Raw genomic sequence first — 16,709 nt, 5'->3', positions numbered from 1 at the left:
ATAGCTATGTTTTTATATTATCCTTCTTTTAAGGAAGGCAGAGGCCTTTGTCCCTCCAAATGTTTGAATGGAATTGTAAAACTCCCATCTACTTCTAAGATGTTGATAGGCTATTTTTGTGTTATTAATAAATGAAAGAGTGAGGCTATCTGAGGTATTAAAACCCAACTTCACAAGCTCTGGAACACAGCCAAGAGTGTAGCAAAAACTAGACAATAGGCTTCCTTTCCTGACCTGATTCTAAGTGGAAATCATTCTCATGGTTGTACTTCATTCTTGTTGATTATTAAGTTTTAGCAGGTTAATAACTTAACATTCTTCCAAACAAGGAATAAGAGCAGGAGTCAAACAGACAGAAAAACAAAACAGCTTTATTACTGACAAAACTAGCCAGGAGGCAAGGCTGAGGTCATCTTGAATCATGATAAGGTTTGCTCAAATGAGAGGCAACAGTGGCTTAACATTGTTGGCTTCTCACTTACGAGGGCAGAGGCATCAGGCCAGTACTAGCAGCATTTTCTACAGTAGAAGAAATCTTGTTGATCTGCTCTGCATGGCCCTTTCCCACTATTTAGGATGGCTGCTAAAACTCCAGCCATCAAGTAGGAGTTCTGGTTTTCAAGAAGAAATACAAGACGATGCACAAGGATTTATCATTTCCACTTGTAGCCTGCTAGTTTGAACACAGTCACTTACCCACCTTCAGCTACAAAATCATGTATTCTGGGAGAAAGGGTATTATCAGACATTTTACAGTCTGGGCCGTGTTGCTGAGTAGAAGCAGGGCCAGGTAACCCCTGGTTTTTCTTACAGGGATGGACAAGGTACGCATCCCCTGAGAGTAGGCTGCTTGCAGGAGGCGGACCCAGATGCAGCTGAGTCACTTAATACTTGATTCCCTCTGACTTCTGTCCATGGAAAGGCCAGCAGGTAGGACCTCCCTTCCTAACTGGTGCCTGAATATAGTGAACTGTCATAGGGCAGAAAAGTGGCACATGACTGGGCACCACAGTAACAAAGCTTTCTTGGTTGTCCGTGATCTATCCTTTCCTTGTCTTTACTGCTTGTTTGATTAAGAAATCTTCCTGAATAGTCATAAGAGAGTTCTTCTCCTGGCAAAATGTTTTTAGCTGCAAAAAGGGCCAGCTTAGGTACCATTGAGTCAATTCGGACAGGAATCATCAACAGATTTGGCTCACAAGAGTGATTCAGGAATCTCCCAATATTTCCGATGTAGGTAGGGTCGACAAAAGTTTCCATGACCTGTCCACTGTAAATGTGCTCCCTGACAGCAATGATGTAATTTGGGTCATGTGTTGTTTGTAGACGAATTCTTCTCTGTGCTTCAGAAAATCCTAAAACCTCTCCAGCATACTCACAGACAAATCTTCCCTTGGGTATGGATTCCAAGGTCCGAAGCCCCCAGCCTTTTTTATCTGTCTGGAACACCTGGAGAAGGAACTGCAGACCACTCTGGACCACCCTATTTCTACACTGATCACCACACTGGCACAGGACGTTGCATTCAAAAACTGGCTTGGCATACTCTGCTTCCAATCCCATGTCCCTAAGGCATAAATTGTCATCATAGTTATTCTCGTGGCGGAGACAGGAACAAGTGCCAGGGGCACACAGCGTTTTGATGCAAGCACATCCAGGAAAGGTTATTTGTGTGGGGTCGATGTCTGCTCCAGGCCCCGCTACATGATCAGGAGCATACTGCAAAAATTAGAAATACTGGTTAGAGTGGCATTCATGTATTTCATATGGATGTTAATATGTGTGCAGCTTTTAGTGGAGACATTTTAAAATTCCAGCATATGTGAAGATAGAGCAAAACAGACCTGCAAGAACATAACGTACTGAAGCATTACCTTAGAAGAGCCTCTCCTACTTAAAGAAATTAATTTAAAGGGTTATCTGGATTTTTCACTTACGTGAAGGTGTGTGTCTGTGTGCGTTACATATGTGCAGGTACCCATGGATATGAGAGGAGGACATGTGATCCTCTGGAGAAGTCACAGGAGGTTATGAGCTGCCCGACATAAGTGCTGGAAACCAAACTTTTGATCCTCTGCAGAAGCAGCCAGTTATCTGAAGATAACTCTTTCCAGTCCCACAAATTACCTTCTCAAAGTTCAAGTTTTGTGGTCTTACAGTAATAAAAATAACAATAGATTTTTTTTCTATAATTAGGAACTGAAATCTTTGAAGCTTGTTTTGTTTCCCTCATAGTTTTGGATATTAGGAACTGAAATTTTATTTTTTATTATTTGAGAATTGCGTGTGTATGTGATGAAATATGATCATAACCTCCTGACTCCACACCTCCCATCCACCTCCCATCTTCCTGTCCTCCTTTTGTCCTTTTAAAATATCCTTCTAATCCAGTTAGTGCTGCCCACATGTGCATGATGTGGGTAGTAGCCACCCCACAAAGAATGATTTCCTTCTACCAGCAGCTGTCATCTGCCAATAGCTCCTCAGTCAGGGGAGGGGCCTCCTGAGCTCCTTCCCCATCCGTGCTGAAAGTCCGGCTGGTTTATCTGGTGTGTGTCTTCACAGCTAGCCCCAGCTGCTGGGAACACACGAGTTCAACAGGTCCTACGCAGAAGATGGCATTTCGCAGCACTCCTCCCCATCCTCCAGCCCTTACGTCTCCCCGCCTCCTCTTCTGTGATGTTCCCTGAGCCTTGGCAGGGTGGGAGGACTGATGAACATGTTCCATTTAGGGCTGAGCGCTCAGAATCGTTTAGTCCCTAGCGCTTTGACCAAAAACGACTGAATTTGACGTCTACATGAAGCTTAACATTTTTCCTTGGCTTTTTTTTTCTTTTTAGCTTTATCTGACAATGTATATACGTACATATATTCATGATAAGTCATCCCAGGTGTTTTTTTTCTGGCAGTAAGAAAGTCATTAATGTTAAATCAACCACAGAAATAATTATGAAATGTAATCTATTAAATAGGTATCAATATATAAATTATAGATGTATCAGATCCAAATAAAGAAATTTTGTTCTTATTGAATGATAAGGGAATAATTTGAAAACATTTCTTGGTGTTTTGAATGTACCTGTATTTTCAAAACATTACAGTCATAAAATAGGAAGAATGAAGCTTGAAATCTAAAATCTCTGGAAAGGCTGCTGTCCTAATTATTTCCTTACAGCTGTTAAGAAGCGTAATTTTAAACCCTGAAGCTTAAAGGATCCTTTAGGGCTGGGGAGATGGCTTAGTTTGTGGAGTGCTTGCCATGAAAGCACAAGGACCTGTCTCTGTCCCCTCAGAACACATGTGAAAAAGAGTCTGGTGTGGCAGTATGCATCTGTCATTCTAGCGCTGGAGATGTGGAAGCAGCAGGGTCTCCAGGACTTAATGGCTAGCCAGTCTAGCCTATCATTGAGCTCCAAGTTCAATAAGAGACCCTGGCTCAAACAGAAAAAGTAGAGAGCAAGTGAGGAAGGTAGTGGTGGCAGTAGATTAAGACAGTCTCCAGGTATTATGAAACTTTTGTCAATCCTTCTGTTTTATCCTCAAAAGTGCTTGGATTACAGAGGGGAGCCACCATGCCCAATAACCTTTCAACTTTTTAAGCTGACTATATCTCAGGAATTTTGTTACAATAACAGAAATCTGACTAATCAAGGGTGAAGGAAACCTACCCAGTGAGCTTACACATATAAAGTGTACAGCAGAAACAGACTGAACTCTTGGCTTTACCTAGAAGCAGTCAATTTAAAGAGAACACATGATTAGATGCAAGCCTTGCACTGTAAGGACCAACTTCACGATTAGAAGCAACACTGACTTTTTCTATTACAAATAAAAGAGAAATTTCACCAATGCGTTCTTCTAAACTATTCATTTTTTGGTAAGAGACAGTTCCTGGGGATTGTTTTTATTCTCACCCTTAGTAAAGTGGCATTCTACTGTGCCAATAGAGTTGGGTAAGAGTGATTCTGCTAGGCACCAACTGCATGGCTTTTCATTTGGGAATAAGGATTTTATCGGATCCTGAGCAATGTTGGAATTGCCCATCTTTGTCCCTGTTAACAGGATGTCTCCTAGCCCATCTTTACAATGACACTGAACAGCATGTAGTGCCGCTCCCTGTGGGGGCTTGATGGAGCTGTACAGTTAAGTGCAGAAGCCTACACTTTAAAAAGCACAGAACTGGGGGAGGATTGGCATTCCTGGTAAAAGATTAAGAAGGTGAAGAGTGGGAGTCTGGGGTGGGGGGCAGGCCAGCCTTCTGCTTAGACAGTGATTTGGGGGTGTGGAGTTAAAGAGCTTCCCCTTGCATTATGTCTTACCACTTCAGCTGAGCAGGGATGTCCTACAGGGGTGAAGGGACTCTCACAAAAAGATGCCCCTGTCATCAAATGAAGTTAGTGCTCTTACCCAGAGCCCACTTTTGGCCCTTTAACAATTCAACGTTAAAATGTAAATGGTTATTGAGGCATTTCAAGAAGTAGCTCTAAAATGAAGATTTTATGATCCCCTTGTAAAACTTTTCATGAAGACTATTTTTAAACTGATCTGTTCCTCAAGGAGCATATCCATCTAAAGCACGGAAGTCACTGAACTATAAAATGATTTTTTCCCCCAACATAGTTGATTCCTTTTAAAATCAAGTCTGACTTACTGTAGTTTTCTCATCAGGAGAATATCTTTTTTTTCCCCTCTAAAAATTAGTTGTTTATTTCTACTTAGAAATTAAAAAACTATTTTCAGGACTTACTTTATTATATTTTACTCATTTTTTCTGTCCTGAAGAGTGCACCTAGGGCCTCACATATGCTAGGTATGCACCGCACTGTTGAGGTACACCCCCAATTCGTGGTTTACTGGGAGACGTTCTTTTGTATGTTTTTATATATTTTCCTATCTTGTACAAGCAATGTGCTGTGTTTGATCCTTACCAGAAGGAGATATAGAGAAACAGAGATAGGCAGATAAATAGACAAATTGATTGATTTACAAATTCTATAGTTAAAATTGTCTGACAATTTGAGATCCTTTACACTTGGGTCACAAATGGCAGCAAATTCCAAATAAGTTTCAGGTATCTTTGAAAAGACAATACAGGCTTTTAGGCAAATTTCCAGTTTGTAATCAAGTGTCTCTACCCACTGAGCAATTTTACCAGCACAGAATAAATTAAAAAAAATTTTAAAAAGATGTAATCATTGACCTTGATACCAGTGTTGGTTATAAAATATAAGCACTTTATCTTCATCTTCATTTTTTCTCCAAAAAAGGTTAGAAAAAATACTGTTTTTTAATTTACTGATTTTATTTATGTATATGAAGTGGTCTATCTGCATGCCAGAAGGTGGCATCAGATCACGTTATAGATGGTTATGAGCCACCATGTGGTTGCTGGGAATTTAACTCAGGATCTCTGGAAGAGCAGCCAGTGAGTGCTCTTAACTGCTGAGCCATCTCTCCAGCCCTAATTTACTGATTTTAAAAATAACTGTAAGGGAGAATAAGCTTTTGAGGTAGGAAGGTAATTCAGTGGTGGTTTCCAAGCATGCAAAAGGCTCTCGGCTTAAGAATCCATATCACAAAACCAAAACTGAATTCCCAAAACCCTTTTAAAACCATGTCTAATTTAATCACATAATATATTATTATGTGATTATCCATCTTTTCAGAGAGTTAGCTATATAATGAGAAAGTAGTTAATCTTTTTAGAGACAATTTGAAGTCATCAATTATCAGACATTTTACTCAAATGTTTATGTTCGGCAAATTGTAAACTTTGATAGTGGGGAGTGTGCTATGAACTGGGAGGAGCTACTTGATTTTAACTGAAATGTATCCAGTTTGTAAGCTGTATGAAATCTGTGTGCACTCTCCTTCCTCTTAGAAACCTGTGGACCAAATTCATCTGCAAGGATTCTTAAACCTGAAGGCTGCTTCTGCCTACAGGACACCAAGGACGGGCCAGGGCTTTGGTCATAGCAGAAGTGCTTAACCCCAATTCCTCCCAAAGATCTCTACTCTTCACTCAGGGGTTTGGATGAAGGTTCCAGATGGTTCCAGAAGCTGACCTGCCTACACAGAACATCACTAATTTTTTTCAAGTGTTTGTTTTTGGATTGAGGGTGCAGCTTAGTTGGTAGAGTACTAGCTTAGCATATAGGAAGGCCTGGGTTCCAAGCCCAGTATCCCACAAACCCCAGTTGAGGCACACAAACTTGTTGTTCCCAGCATTCCACAGATGGAAGGGGAATAGAAGTTCAAGGTCATCCTTGGCCTCAGACAGTTCATGATCAACCGAGGCTGTAAGAGACCCAAGTCAAAAAACAAAAAATAACACTGAGAACAAGAACAACAACTAAAGAGAACCAGGAAGTGTTTGGTTTGTGGCCAGACAAACCACCTAAGTCAGAACAAAGAAATGAATATCTGGGTTACTGATACAAAGAAGAAGGATCCCTCCACAGAAGGCTCAGTATCAGGTTTATAGTACAGACAAGACTTCCCACTTAGCCAATCATGGAAAAGGAAGTAGAGGTTTGAACAGTGTATCATAGCTCTGAGGGGAAAGGTTTCTTCCATACAAGTGTTACAGCTCTGAAAGGAAAAGTATCTTGGCAGTTGAGAATCTATTGGAGTTTTCCAGGGTGGGCATTGGTAACATGTCAAGGCAAGCCCAGGGATTTGGATCTCAGTGACTGGTGGGTTTTCGAGCTCAGGGTAAAATATCCAAATGGGCTCAGACTTTTTAATCCTACAAACAGAAAGTGTAGCGGTGACATATTACTAGATATTAACAGTCTTGATCCAGACAGACCTATGATAGCCACTCTGGGACATTTGCATTATGTGAAGTAATTTCCCCCCTCTTTTGTTTGAGCCAGTTTGAGGGTTATTCATGTTTCATGCAATCAAAAGAGTCCTGGCTAGTAAAGTAGGGTGAAAGCTTGGAATGGTGATCAGAAACAGCTAGAAAATGTAGTCAGAGAACTACCAGGTTTCCAACCAGGATTAAGATACTGGAATGAACGATGGAGCAGTTCAGCAGAAAACTCACAACCGTGGCCAGGAACACGGGGCCAAGTTTCTCAGTGCAGAACTTGGACTATTCTGGAGACACATACAGAGCCAGGCTCACACTGCCATTGTGACTCCTTGCAAATGATTTGCTACGTTTTGGATCAACAGTTATGACAGGGAAAATACTAATATTGGGTGTGGTTTTCATGAACGCCTAGAAAGATAGTGCTACTCAGGGCCTGGCATTTGCTTTAAAACTATTACCTTTTGTTTACTATCTCTCTCTCTATCTAGTCAATCTATCTCACTTTTAAAGAAAAATAATTACAACTGGGGCTGGCATATAAATTTAGGAAAAAATAAAGTGGCATTGTAGTGGGTACAGAAAAAAATAGGTTCTGGAGTTAAACTTCCTAGATGCAAACATATCCAAACAAAAATCCTGTCTATGAATTACTTTCCTATCCTTGGTGTCTTACTCATTTTGAATGAGGAGAATAAGAGCTGACCTAGCCCAGACTTCCTTTATTTATCAACAAAGACTGCCACTAACATTAATATTCAAATATTGGGATTTGGAATCAGCAGAAAAACACGAAGGACACTGTCATACGAAAGTTACATTGTCATACGAAAGAGTTAGAAATAAATGCAAAATGATCAGTGTGAACTGACTCCCTATAAATCACATCTCAGACAGAGATTTTGACTTTTTTTTTTTTGACAAAAAACTTGAGGAAAATAGTAATTATCTCGGAGCCAAAACAGAAACACCATAAAGCATGTTGAAAAATATACTATCTTTGCTCTTCTTTTTCATGATGCCTTCCTCTCTGAACTAGGCCAGCATGAACTGACCTGAATGTTGAATTTGTTAAGTGAGAGGGTGTCATCTTTCAAACTAATGTGTCTGAAGGGAAAACATGAGTTCTCCAGTGTGTCATGAAGTGTCCTTCTAATTTGTAGTTCTGGACACACAGCAGACATCCAGTCTGTTCTGACTGCTCCACTGCAGCTCTGGATAACCTTCAACTGTAAGTTGGGCTTGTTCTGATTACCATTCTGTACTAGAGCCCCAGAGAGTCAGCACAAGTCTAGTATGAGGACTTTAAATATGAGCACGAATCTTAAGGAAGTTTCCTGAACCTTAGGCATGCTTAAGGAAGTACTCTAACAACTTTCCTTCCTTTTTTGGTTGTGTTGAAAGCTCAACTACAAGAATCCTTGGACTTGGCCTCTAGTGTTGTAAGTTTGTTTTGCTTCTAACAGCCATCAGGAGACTGTGAGCCAGATAATTCTGGTCAAGGCCCAGTTGAGGTCTTAAAAATAACATTTGAAGTTGAACTGAGGGACCTGACAAATGATTAGACCTGACTTAGCTCAAGAAAACCAATTAGTTTATTTTCTCCTTGGCTTTCAACCCTGCGGACGTTATGATATGCTGGCTTCTAATCTGAACATTCCAATGTTCCCTTTTCTTTTTACATGGCACCCCAAAGCAAAGCAGACATAAAATTATTTTTACCTTGAGCTTTTCACGCCTTAATGATTGTGTTGGCCCGTGAAGCCAGAGTGTGCCACGAGTAAGATATTTTGACTTTTTGTAAGATTCCTTTTATGCTCATGGAATACATGGAAAAAAAATTAGCTGAAGGCAAGCTGGGAGTGTGGGTAAGTGGCGGAGCATTTGTGTAGCACATGCAGAATTCTACATTGTGTCTCTAGTATTCCTAGCACACATCCTACACCACTATTGCCACCGTGAGGCTTGTCTTCTAGTGTTAAGCATGCGATTATGTTTTCTGAGAAGCATTCTTTTCTCTCGGAGATGGCTGGCCTCCCCAAATGCCAATACCCTATAAACTCCTCCATCTTGCGAAAATCTTACTAATCTGCCTGTTGGCCGAACTCTGGATGGTAGACATTCTCAGAGCTCAACTCTCTATAGCAGCCTTTCCCTGCCCACCCATTCTGAACGAGCCAATCATGTCAGATTGTGAGGTTGAGCTGCTACCAAGGGAGCAAGACACAGCTACGTGTTCTTTCCCCGGGTGTGCTTGTTCAGCTGGTATGGGCCACTGTGCACCCTTTTGCAAGGGTAAAATTACCTGGCTGAGTTACTTCTACTTTGTTCAGTATCTCATTTTGTGACACCAGGAATATCCTTTCTCAACAGCTTTGTTCTCCCGACTTTAATGTATGCCTTCAGTGGTTGGTCTAAGGATCAATCATATGGCGGCTGCTTCTCTCCTCCCTCTTCCTTTTAAAAATAGACAGGTACTAATTTTAATTTGAAAACTATGATTAGTACATCAAATCCCCTAAGTTTATGGACACTAATGACTGTAAGGATTTTAAAGAAGATACTTATGTAAAACCTTTTAACTTTTTGATGCTGCAGGGGATCAAACCCGGGAACTTAAGCATATATTGAGCTACATTCCTAGCAACTGGTTTTTTGGAGACTACCCTGTCTCTAAAAACCAGTTGCTAGGAATGTAGCTAGTTATGTAGCCTAGGATGACCTTGGCATTCAGAATTCTCCTGCTTCCACCTCTGGACTGCTGCAATTACACCCAAGTGCCTGGCTAATTAAGTTATTCTTATACATAAAATAAAGTAGGCTAATATAAGAAAATGCACTAGGCCAACCATTTCAGATAGTTCTTAGAGAAAATGGCAAAGAAAAATATATAATTTAAGACTGAATAATTTACTTACAGTTCATAACACACACACACAAACACACAGACACTTCATTCAGTAGCACAGACAGCTAAAATCGATTACAGAGTCATACTACTGTTAGTGCTTTGAGGGCATGGAGTATGTTTTTGTATTCTCTGCATCCCAACTCATCACTTGGTATACTTTTAATTCTTTCTGAATATTTATTGAAGTTACTTAAGAATGAAGCAATACTTTTCTTTAATGTTAGATACTTCTAGCTTAAAATGAAAGTAACCAACTGCTATTTTCTTCAAACAAACGATGCCATCTTCTAGGCCTCACCTAATACAGTGCCTGGCATATTATGGCATCCAACGGTTTGATGAATAAAGAAAAACATATAGGTAATCTTAGCAGACATCCTGCAATGTTTGTTCTTGACCGAGCTTTAAGGGCTCATTGGTATATACAGTGTTATCTACTTATTAACCCACAAACTATCAATGCAAATGCAGATGTCTATTACTGGCCACAAATCATAGACAAGAGGACAGCAACTACTTCTTACATTAAAATCCTGCCTTGGCTTTTGGAATCTGCTATAAAATTTATTATCCCATTTGCTGCTCACAAAAATCCTAAAAGGAAGAGGCAGCCCTAATTTGTACTGATACTGGACAGGGGAAAGGTATACAATTTTAAATAATTTTCATTTTGGAAACAAGCAACTCAGACTCTTTGAAGTAGCTAAGATGACTAAGCCATTATCTAAGTCCAAAATCCAAAGGGGATGCTCTCCTGTCAGCATCCCCTTTGGTTGTTCCCAATTCCTTATGCCCAGAGGGCTTGAAGGTTAGAGCAGGGTTTTGGGGTAGTTGTGGTAACAGGTATTTATTGAGTTCTTACAGAGAACTAGAAACAGCAATTCCCAAAGCAGCTGTATAGCGAGGTACTATTAAACTCTACATGAAAGGCTCTTAAGGATTTGAAGAGGTTAATTTATATGTGCCCAAGAACACTCAGCATGAAGGAGACCTCAGCTAAGTTTGACTCTAGGGGCAGAGATTCATAACCAGAAATCGTAACTTTCTTACAGCTGAGACAGCTGAGACCAGACAGGGAACAGATTTGCTCTGACCCCTCACTAATTCTGAGAATAAGCCAGAGGGAAAAAAGCTCTTTCTGAAAAGTCACTCCTCTGCCACACACACTTAAGGAAACTGCCATTTTACAGGCAGTGTAAGGTAAAATCCTTGTCAAGGTCTTATTACAGGTTCATAGAAAAATATTAAATTTTGTTCATTTAAGAACTTTATCTTCAGGCCAACAGCTTTTTTTCAACATATATTGTATGGTATTCTCAATTAACAAATGAGTAATAAACAAAAAAGTAAGTAAGACTGCTGTTCCAATAAACAACCTTGATGAAACTCATTGGGTCTCCCTCTCTACATACACACACACACATACACACACACACGGGCGCGTGTGTGTGTGTGTGAGAGAGAGAGAGCGAGAGATCCAGAGAAAGAGAGAGATAAAAGTTGAAGGGGCACTGGCCAGGAAGATGAAGGAGGATAGGAGTTGGTGGCGCATATGATCAAAACACATTAGGTACATGTGTGAAAACACCATCATGAAACCCATTATTATATATAATTAACATCTGCTAATGAACATTTAAACATACTACAATAAGACCAAATAGCGTGTATGCTAATATTTAAAAAAAATATTAAGAAAAAAAAAGCCTATAACTACTAACACGTGGGGGAGCTACGCGCCTATGTCGACTTTTATCGGCTCCTAGGAAAGGGATCCTAGCTATGAGCAGCTCTCTAGTTCCTCCCCTGGAGGCTGGGGCAGGTCTTCATCTCCTCCTGCCCTGTGGGAAGGTGCGGGTTCCGCCTGAGGGGAAATAAGAGTAACTAACCCTTTAGCCGGCCCCTCCAGGCTCTGGGCAGCCCTCTAACCTAGCCCCGCCTGCGGGGAGGAGGACCTAAGAGCAGCCGCCCTTAGCACCGCCCTTTAGCCACGCCCCCGTGTGGAAAGGCCCCGCCCCGCCTCCGGGGGAACAGGACCAGCCTCCTAACTCCGCCCACAAGTACAAAAAAAAAAAAAAAAAGCCCCGGCCCCGCCTCCGGGCGCTGTGAGCGGCCCTTTCAGCCACTAAGTCCCGCCTCTACCTGGAAAGGCTTAGGCCTGGGCCCCACCCCCGGAGGCCACAGTGTCACAGGCAAGTTCTCCAGGCCGCGCGCTACGTCGTGTTGTTCTATCAAGGCCGCAGAGTCCTCCTCAAACGCTGCTACCCCGAGGGGACGCTTCTTCACAGCTTCCGCTGACATTTACGGTCTCCCTCCGCCTACTAGCCTGACCACCTAGGGCCTCCTGAAGGATGCTGGGAGTTGTGGATTGCGTGGCCCCACTTCCTCATGGGAGTTGTAGTTTTCCCTCCCCACAAGGAGAAGATGAGGGGGATTCCTACCTCAGCATTGTTGGGATGCTTCTGGTCTGGATCCCACTGTATTGAGACAGAAACATAACTGACAATTACGTAACCATGACAGGTACACCAAAACTTGGAGAACTTGAAATGTTTTAGTTTTCCTAAGGAGTCTCAAGAAGCCTGTTCGTTTGTTCAGCTTTTTGAGGGTTTAGTAGATGTTTGGAGGGAGATGCACCTCCTAAGCTGAGGGAAAAAGTACACAGCAGAATATCTAAACATCTAGAACCCGTGTAGAAGTTGGATGACTGCTGGTAGAATTTCTGTTAGATAGAGTCCTCTCCTTGCAAGCCTACCTTCTCGCCCAATCATGAAAAAAAGAAAAGAAAAGAAAAAAAAAATCCAGTCTTGAGTTTCTGAATCATGTCGGGTATTTTAACGTTGTGAAACCTCTCCATTATGCTTGTCCTACCCTTTTTTTTTTTTTTTTTTTTAATTTTCTAACCCTACTGCTTTCTGTGAGAACAGGATCCCCTGTGGGATCCAGTCCTGATGACTGAAAGGTTGGAGGCTGAAGATGGATATTGAGATGGATTGTCCTTCTCATAGGAGATTTATTAGAAGAGACATTAATGCCATAGACAGACATACAGACAACAGGGCCTACGTAGCAGAGTGGGCGTTTTTTTCTTACAGGTTTCAGAGGAAGAGGAAAGTAGTCGGTGAGTAGCCCATTATTTGTGCTTATAGCTAGGTTGTTACTGAATTAACAATGAGAATAACCACATTACCCCAGTTTCTGGAATTATTATAATTCAATGGAGGAATTTTACAAAATGTATGGTCCTGGGTTTTACATCTCAGTGTTTTAGAGGACAAAATTACAAGTGTGTGTATGTTTGTGTAAATGAATATATATATGTGTATATATCCTTTCTATACATACGTACATAAGATGTCTATGTATTTATTTATTTATTTACAACCATATGTATATATAGGATATATATATACACACACGTATTCATTTAAACACATGTATATATAGGATATATACATATATATTTATTTACACACAAATATATATATTTGGTTAGTTGGATTTGTTTTGAGACTGGATCTTAGTATGTAACCCAGTGTGGCCTTGAACTCTCCATTCTCCTGATTTCCTGCAGGTGCCACTGCATCTAAATATCTTAACTGGCCTTATTTTCAGTTCTATAATTTAAGCAACATTTCATCCTATAAAATAGAATAAGCATTCTGATTTTCTGAACATAACATTGGTTTTGTAGGAAGAGAAGGGATGGAAAAGTAGAAGCAATGAACAAAAGAAGACTGGTCCTTTCAAAGTTACTTTATCCTTGCATGGCATGGGCAGTAATGCAGAGCAGTAGGAAAATAAGTGATTGCTTAGCACCAGAGCAGTGTTTGTGTCTTAAGATTAAGGCAGAGGAATTTTATTATCCTGGGAAATTTGTCTGTTATCTCTCTAATTCTTTATTTCTCCAGAAGGGCAGATAAACAACTTAGTTTCAGCCTGGTGACAAGTGACTCTACTTTGATTTTTAATCTGCTCTGTTGTGGTCTAGTGTACAGAAACTTAGTACAAAACAGTGAGTGTGTATGTGTGTGTGTGTGTGTGTGTGTATACATGTACAGTGTGTGAAAGCTTTATGTGGAAGACCAAAGTTGACATTGGGTGTTTTCTTTGATCACCATTTTATTTGTAGAGATGGAGTTCTTTGCTGAACCCAGAGCTCCTAGATTCCAGGCTAATCTTGCTAGCCAGCTTGTGAGGTAGACCTAGGAACAGCTTTCTCAGCCCAGGGCATGCTGGGATTGCAGGCATTTGCCACACCTGTTGGGCCTTTACTTTGGTCCTGGGGACTTTGAACACCTGTCCTCACCCCCATACAGCAAGTGCTTGTCCTCTGCCCATTCTCCCCAGCTGCTTACCTCCTATAATTTGTATTTAAAAGTGTACTTTTGCCACTCTCCTCATGCCACTCTCTAAATATGGGAATCACTCCTGATCCTGGGAGCTTTTCCCCTCCATTTTCAACTTTCCTGGTGTGCTGGCTGGTCTTTTGTCAACTTGACACACAAACTAGAGTTATCTGAAAGGAGGGAACCTCACTTGAGACAATGCTTCCCATTAAGATCTGGCTGTTTTCTTAATTAGTGATTTGATGGGGAGGGCCTAGATCATTGAGGGTCATTCCTTCCTTGGCCTGTGGTTCTGGGTTCTATAAAAAAGCAGGATGAGCAAGCTATGGGAAGCAAGCCAGTAAGGAGTACCCCTCCATGGCTTCTGCATCAGCTCTTCCTCCAGCTTGCTGTCTGTTTGAATTCCTGTCCTGACTTCTTTTGATGATGAACAGCAATGTGGAAGTGTAAGACAAATAAACTCTTTCTTCCCCCACTTGCTTTTTGGTCTTGTAGTTTTGGTCATGGACTCAGAAATCATCTTTATTTCAAGATAGGATCTTGATTTGTTGCCTAGACTGGTATTCAATGTGTGGGTTTAATGGCTCCTCCTGCTTCAGCCTTCAGGAGAGGTGCATGAGCCTCCCCTGCCAGTATGGTTTTAGATACAAAAGATTGGCATGGCAGTCTCCAGCCCTGACATTTCTTCTCTGCTTCAGTTCTGAATATTAGATGCTTCTACCTTCTGTCTTATAAGCTCCTCAAGCTTAAAATGGCTGGAACTGATTTATTCTTCTGCAAGCTTTGTTTTATTGGCCACCTAACAGAGAGCAGCCACACAACAAGTGGAAGGGTTTCCTTAAATTCCTTCCATTCGAAAGGCCTGCATAGTCAGGAGCTAGCAGTGTCTAAGTCTTGGTTCTGCCTTCATAGTATTTTTAATTTTCATTACCTCTTACTTAAATCTACTTTTAGCAGCAATAGCAATAATTAGATACATATTTCACCTTCAAAAATGCAGCAATAACAGAACAGTTGGGGATGTAGAGAATAGTATAGTTTTAAAAAATGACCTTTATAGACCAAGCAAGGAACTAGACTCTAGAATTTTATAATAGGGGTTTTCATTGTAGCCATTGCATGGTCACTGGAATATTCATCATAGGTTTTAGTTTTTCTAGGGTAAGCTAAGTATTCAAGCTCATGGTATACTCACTGACCCTACTTGACATTGGGCTCACAAGTCATTTATAGGATAGGAGCCATAGCCACTAACAGGTTCTGCATATGCCTTTTTCTGTGGGAACAGGGCTTGTAGTTATCCCTTCAGCAGGCCACAGAGCTGTCTGTGACTTTTTCACCTTCTTAGAGGACGGCTCAAATGTAAGGAGAAACATGCTTGTCAGTAGGACCCAGATGTCTTTTGAGATAGGAGAATGGCTACAAGTTTGAGGCTAACCTGGGCTATAATATAAAACCCAATTATGAAACAAACAAAAACAATAGCAACAAAAAGAAGATAAAGAGTTATGTAAATTGGACAGAAAATTATGTCTGTTACCAACTAAAATTTATGTGAAAATGTATGGCATGTGGGTCATAAAAAAATACAGCAAAGTATTAATATAGCCTGAGAATTGTGTCTTACAAAATCACGATGCTGTTTTTGTGCCCTTGTGGTTAGACAGCTATTAAATGTTTTCAGCAGAATAAAAATCTTATATATTTTTTTATATTATCATTTAGGTTTGGTTTAATGAAATCCATTACTTCTTTTGTTGATAAGATAACAAAAACATAAAGATTAATTAGTGTGAGCACATTAGCTGTTCGTTTAGGAAGCATTTAGAAGAAACAACCCATTTCCTCTCATCATATCTGTGTGTTAATGTACTTAAGTGAGCATCGCTGCTGTTAAGTAGGTGGATCTTTACTTATTGATTTATTTACCAATTGAGGAGGACAATGGAGACTGTTTCTCCCCACATTCTTACTCCAAAGGCTTTCCTAAGGCCTGACAGTAGTATCCCCAAATCTCATCATTACAGGATGCTTTCTCTGCTTTTAGACAGGGTGCCATGTATCTCAGGCATGGCCTTTAAGGCACTGTATAGCCATGGTTGATCTTGAACTTCTGTTTCTTCCACCTCTACTTGCTAGGTGCGGTTTATAACCCTCATATCCCTAGTTTAAGTGGTTCTGGGTATTAAACTTAGGGATCCTCTTTTCATATTACAGATTGTTTTATGCCAACTAAATATTAAAATATATGTTTAACACTTGGCACAATGTATGCAGTTGCTAACACTTAGGAAATCACTATTCTAGTTATATTAATTACATGATAGCTTTCCCTTGTTATTTCATGTAGTGAGACTTTTTTTTTTTTTTTTTTTTTTTGCATATTATCCATGCAGAGGCACTGAGTCCCTATGTTCCAAACTTTCTAGCATGGAGTCTGTCTCAGAAGTTAGGGCTGTTGCCTCCCTCTAGAGCAAATCATAGGTCTGTTCGTTGTTCACCACACTGAATAGACTGTCTCCCTGTGAGGCTTGGATTCCCTGAAAATGGCCAACTTTTCCTATTACATAATCATAGTTGGAGTAAATATCATCTGGTTCTCTGTTCCCTGGGAGAGCTGGGACTTGGGCAA

The 16,709-nt window shown here is 40.6% G+C and overlaps 1 protein-coding gene across 1 annotated transcript; it reads right to left on the bottom strand.

Moving 5' to 3' along the window:
• Positions 1-351: 351 nt before the first annotated feature.
• Positions 352-12,072, bottom strand: LOC110552137 (histone-lysine N-methyltransferase SETMAR). The gene is made up of 2 exons (XM_021643220.2): positions 11,871-12,072; positions 352-1,719 (listed from the first exon to the last, which is right to left on the bottom strand). Exons 1-2 carry the CDS (start codon positions 12,027-12,029, stop codon positions 946-948), a joined length of 933 nt encoding a protein of 310 aa, XP_021498895.1. The 5' UTR covers positions 12,030-12,072; the 3' UTR covers positions 352-945.
• Between the last annotated feature and the right edge of the window lie 4,637 nt (positions 12,073-16,709).

This window comes from Meriones unguiculatus, chromosome 5 (assembly GCF_030254825.1).
Source record: "Meriones unguiculatus strain TT.TT164.6M chromosome 5, Bangor_MerUng_6.1, whole genome shotgun sequence".
In the NCBI taxonomy this organism is placed as follows: domain Eukaryota; kingdom Metazoa; phylum Chordata; class Mammalia; order Rodentia; family Muridae; genus Meriones; species Meriones unguiculatus.
Note: the sequence above shows the minus strand (reverse complement) of the source record. Positions and strands in the feature narration are given on the sequence as shown.

Excerpts from the sequence above, each read along its gene's own strand:
- LOC110552137 (XM_021643220.2), bottom strand. The coding sequence starts at position 12,029 with ATGTCAGCGGAAGCTGTGAAGAAGCGTCCCCTCGGGGTAGCAGCGTTT. Across the intron at positions 1,720-11,870 it reads CCAGGCCTAAGCCTTTCCAG|TATGCTCCTGATCATGTAGC; the intron begins GTAGAGGCGGGA and ends TAATTTTTGCAG.